Source organism: Polistes canadensis, unplaced genomic scaffold, assembly GCF_001313835.1.
Source record: "Polistes canadensis isolate GaletaPanama2010 unplaced genomic scaffold, ASM131383v1 scaffold_211, whole genome shotgun sequence".
NCBI classification, from domain to species: domain Eukaryota; kingdom Metazoa; phylum Arthropoda; class Insecta; order Hymenoptera; family Vespidae; genus Polistes; species Polistes canadensis.
The window spans coordinates 45545-49601 of NW_014569758.1; the positions used below are offsets into that span (position 1 = coordinate 45545).

The 4057-nt window shown below is 27.8% G+C and overlaps 1 protein-coding gene across 1 annotated transcript; it reads right to left on the reverse strand.

Moving 5' to 3' along the window:
- Positions 1-600: 600 nt before the first annotated feature.
- Positions 601-4000, reverse strand: LOC106790042 (growth arrest-specific protein 8-like). The gene is made up of 7 exons (XM_014754685.1): positions 2733-4000; positions 2257-2518; positions 1811-2071; positions 1554-1721; positions 1295-1381; positions 1012-1221; positions 601-864 (listed from the first exon to the last, which is right to left on the reverse strand). Exons 1-7 carry the CDS (start codon positions 2888-2890, stop codon positions 643-645), a joined length of 1368 nt encoding a protein of 455 aa, XP_014610171.1. The 5' UTR covers positions 2891-4000; the 3' UTR covers positions 601-642.
- Between the last annotated feature and the right edge of the window lie 57 nt (positions 4001-4057).

Sequence of the window (4057 nt, forward strand, 5' to 3'; positions counted from 1 at the left end):
TATATATATATATAAAAGAAGGATAATGTATTCACAAGTGTTTCCAGTTTGCATCAATAATTCAAACCAAGTACTTTTAATAAAACGTATTTATTGAGTTGACACATAATAATTAGATATTATTTTAATGACAAATTGTGACATCTGATCCGTCTATCTATTCGTCCGATCTAGACGATTTTTTATTAATTTGCATAAAGTCCGGATAAAATACATACAGATATAATAATGATTATGATAATTATGATAATGATTACTAGAAAAGATCATTAAACACATTTGTCTCCATTGATAGATCGAAGAAAGGAATAATATATAAGTCAAAAATTAAACAATTATCCCATCGATCTGACATTTTCATTTCTTTTAATTCACACAATAGTTCTTTTAGCTTCTTTATTCAACATTTTTCTTTTACTTTTTGTTTGTTTTTTGTTAGATATATAAAAAGAAAAATTACAAATGTATATGTAAATGATGACCAGTAAGATCTTCGTATCTTCTTTACTTACACACACACACACACACACACACACACACACACACACACACACATTGCATGTAGGAAGAAGATAAGGAATAAAAACAGAAATTTAAAGATAAATTGATTCATTTAACTAATTCTCTCATATATTTCTATATCTATCGATTCGTCGTAACGTAACTCGCCACAACATGTCCCGACCCTGTCCACGTATTAACCATTTTGGCCCTTAACGGTTGAAATGCAATTTCGGATTTCGGTATTCCGTACTCTTGCAATTTACTTTCGTATACCGATAATAAATCGTCGTGTGCTTTACAAGCTTTAGCTAATTCATACTGGAGATCTTGTATCGCTGTATTTTTTCTATTCAACATGTCCTGTTAAATTTGGAAAAGTAAGATTATATCGTTTCATGAAATTATATCAATTACAAAAGTAGCGTGAACAAAATTCAATGATTACAAAAATATAGTAACAAACATTCTTTTGTTACTTATAATTAAACATTCTTTTGTATGCATTACCTCCAATTTCGTATTTACATTAACGACGGCTGTGGGATCTATATTAGCAGCAGCCAAAACTTCGCTAATTTGTACTTCGCGTTGTTCCAACAATTCCGATAACTTTTCTAACTTTTTCTCTAATAGTACATTTTTTAGACCAGTCTTTTGTTGCAATTCCAATATAGCTGATACAAATCTAGAATAAAGTTCGTCTCTTTCCGATTGACACTAGAAATGATTATTTTCTTTAGATAAGATCGTATTAAAATATTAATACAAATGTTTGTTAAACGTTGTGTACTTTGTCAAAACGTAATTCCAATACTTCGTTCTCCCATTTTAAATTGTCGTAATCCTTCAGAACCAATGACAGTCTTCTCTTTGTGTGCTAAAATAATATTAATAAAGCCCGCGTTTAAGAATACCACCATCAGTAATCCCTGCTTGGGAAAAGTGGAGAAAGAAAAAAGAAAAAAAGGTATATAGGTTTAACGTTTGAAAGGGAAGCAATTGAATTTTTGGACGGATAGACACACACCCCAGGACTTATATTTACTTACGGATAAGCATTGCTTATCTTTCTCATAATTAACCAGTTGTCGTGTATAGTCGGCTACTTTTTCTCGCAAAGTATTTAATTCCGTAGAATACTGTTTATTTTCCATCGTTAATTCGCGTACTTGTTTCTTCATTCTATCCTCGTTGTTTTTCATTACTTCCATTTGTTCCTCCATAAAAAAAGAACAATTTTAAATCCAGATTTATTTTGTCTTTTTTTTCTATATTTTATATATTTATAATATATACATGTGTGTACCTTCATACTTTGAATAAGCGACAAGTTATTCAGAGTAATGTCATTGTAATAAGTTTTCATCTCCGTAAATGCACTTTCATGATTTTTAATTAAAGTTAAAATGTGCAAATTTTTTCTTTCCTCTATTTCGGTAATTTCCATTTGATGTTTTGACATCAACGATTCGTACTGACTCGTTAATTTCTGCTCGTATTTTTGCTCCAATTCTATCGCTTCTGATTCAAATTTTTTTCTTATGTCACTTATTTCTTCAGCATGGTGCTGTTAAAATGGAACAATTCATATTCGCAACAATGAATTCAATGTAGTATTTTCCAACATAAAATAATTAGATGTAATTAGGAAAAAAAACCTTATATATATATATATATATTAAAGATATATTATAATTTACGTGGTATAAATTGAAAAAATAAAACACACTCGTGTCATGATCATTATCTTACAAGTTTCAATTCATGAATTTCATTCAAACGAGTCATTTCCAGTTCCTTTTGTGCTTTCTTTAACTCCTTTTTATCTCTAATGAACTCGTTCTCTTGAGATACGTGATCATCTTGCGCCATTTTAAGAGCAACCAAATGGTCCGCCTTTGTTTCGGACAAATTAGTTTGGTGTTCGTACATCAAGTGCTTAACTTTTTGTTTGTACAATTTCATTTCTGCTTCGTGCTTTTCCTCTAGTTCTTCCTTCTCTCGTTCTTTGTTCCTAAACAAATAAATAATTACATACTTCACTATTGTGTGTACAATTTGCTAGAATGCAATCATTATTTGCAACGTATTTACCAAAAAAATAATAAAATATAAAATAAATGTTTTAATGTCCCCATGATTTAATAATTTATAAAAGGTATTTTCCTTTTTTTTCTATCGTTTATTAATATGAAAATGTTAGTAGTATAAATAAAAATTTCGTATACCTTACAATGGCGCGTGCTTCGTCCAATTGATGCCTCGAAATTTCCCAAAAAGTACGTAATTTGTCTCTTTCTAATTGAAAAAAATTTCTTTCCTCCCTTTCACGTTCCAATTCTTCCAAAATCTTATGAGAATAGATCTCGAGCTGTTCTCTGTTCATTTTTGTCGTGTCCACTCCGTCAACGGTATCTACTGATTTACCCTTAGCTTTCTTTGGTCCCTGTTTTCAAAAATATTTTACAAATTTTACAAAAATTCAACAAAAATTACTTTTAACAACATAAATAATTTATATATAAATATAGATCTTCACCATTTTTATTTATTCTTCTTCAATTTCGCCAATAAAACTACCTCTTTTAAAAACACTTAAAACAAGTGTCCCGATAATGATTGATGTATCGTTCACAATAATTATATTAATTAATACATTCTTTTCGTAACGATATAAATAAGACAAGATATCATATGGAGAAGAATATATGTTAACAAGTTTTTTTTTTTTTTTTAAAGAAAAAGAAGTAAAAAATAACGCATGAGACATTGAACTATTAAGTTAAAGACTTCACTCTCACAGAACAGTAATGTTTTGCTTTTTAGTTTCCAAGCAACTGAATTTATATATCTATAAAATAGATACACACACATCGACAGATTTTTACAAAATAAACAGAGTAAACAGAAATAAGTAAATGATGTTTTAATTGCACTTAAAAAAGAAAAGACAAAAAATTGTATTAAACATTATGGAAAATATTATAAACCATTTATTATTTATAAGATTACATTTAGTTTAAATAACAGATATCTTAAAATAATCTAACAGATATAAGTATGTGAAATATTTTGTGGATTAGTTCGCGTTTTTATTATTCACATTTATTCATTTTTTTTTTATTTTTATTCCAATTAAATGAACATTAATGCAAATTTACGTGCTTCCTTCTTTAACATCGTAAAATTAAACATCGTACCTCAAATTAATCATCTTATTTGCAATTATAATGAATATATTTCCAATCTACTAATTATTTCTGATCGATTACTAGCAAATGTAAAATATCACAGCATTGCTGACGGTAAATTAATAAAGAATGAAAAATAAAATAACAATTCACAAAATGATAAAACAAAAAAAGTTGAACAAATTTTCGTTAAGCATCGTTAAGCATCATATAATTCATTCTCAATACGTGTGTATTTTTTTATTATATACTAAAAATATATATATATATACGTTCTTAACTCTTGCACACAATTATTTATTACAGATATAATGTATAATTGTATTTGCTAGTTTATAACATATATGTAATAAAAATTTCAA

Bases quoted from the DNA above. Each gene is read 5' to 3' on its own strand.
- LOC106790042 (XM_014754685.1), bottom strand. From the start codon at position 2,890: ATGAACAGAGAACAGCTCGAGATCTATTCTCATAAGATTTTGGAAGAA. The intron at 2,072-2,256 runs GTAAGATAATGA...CCATTTTAACAG, and splicing joins AAATTCATGAATTGAAACTT to CACCATGCTGAAGAAATAAG. The intron at 865-1,011 runs GTAATGCATACA...CAAATTTAACAG, and splicing joins ATGTAAATACGAAATTGGAG to GACATGTTGAATAGAAAAAA.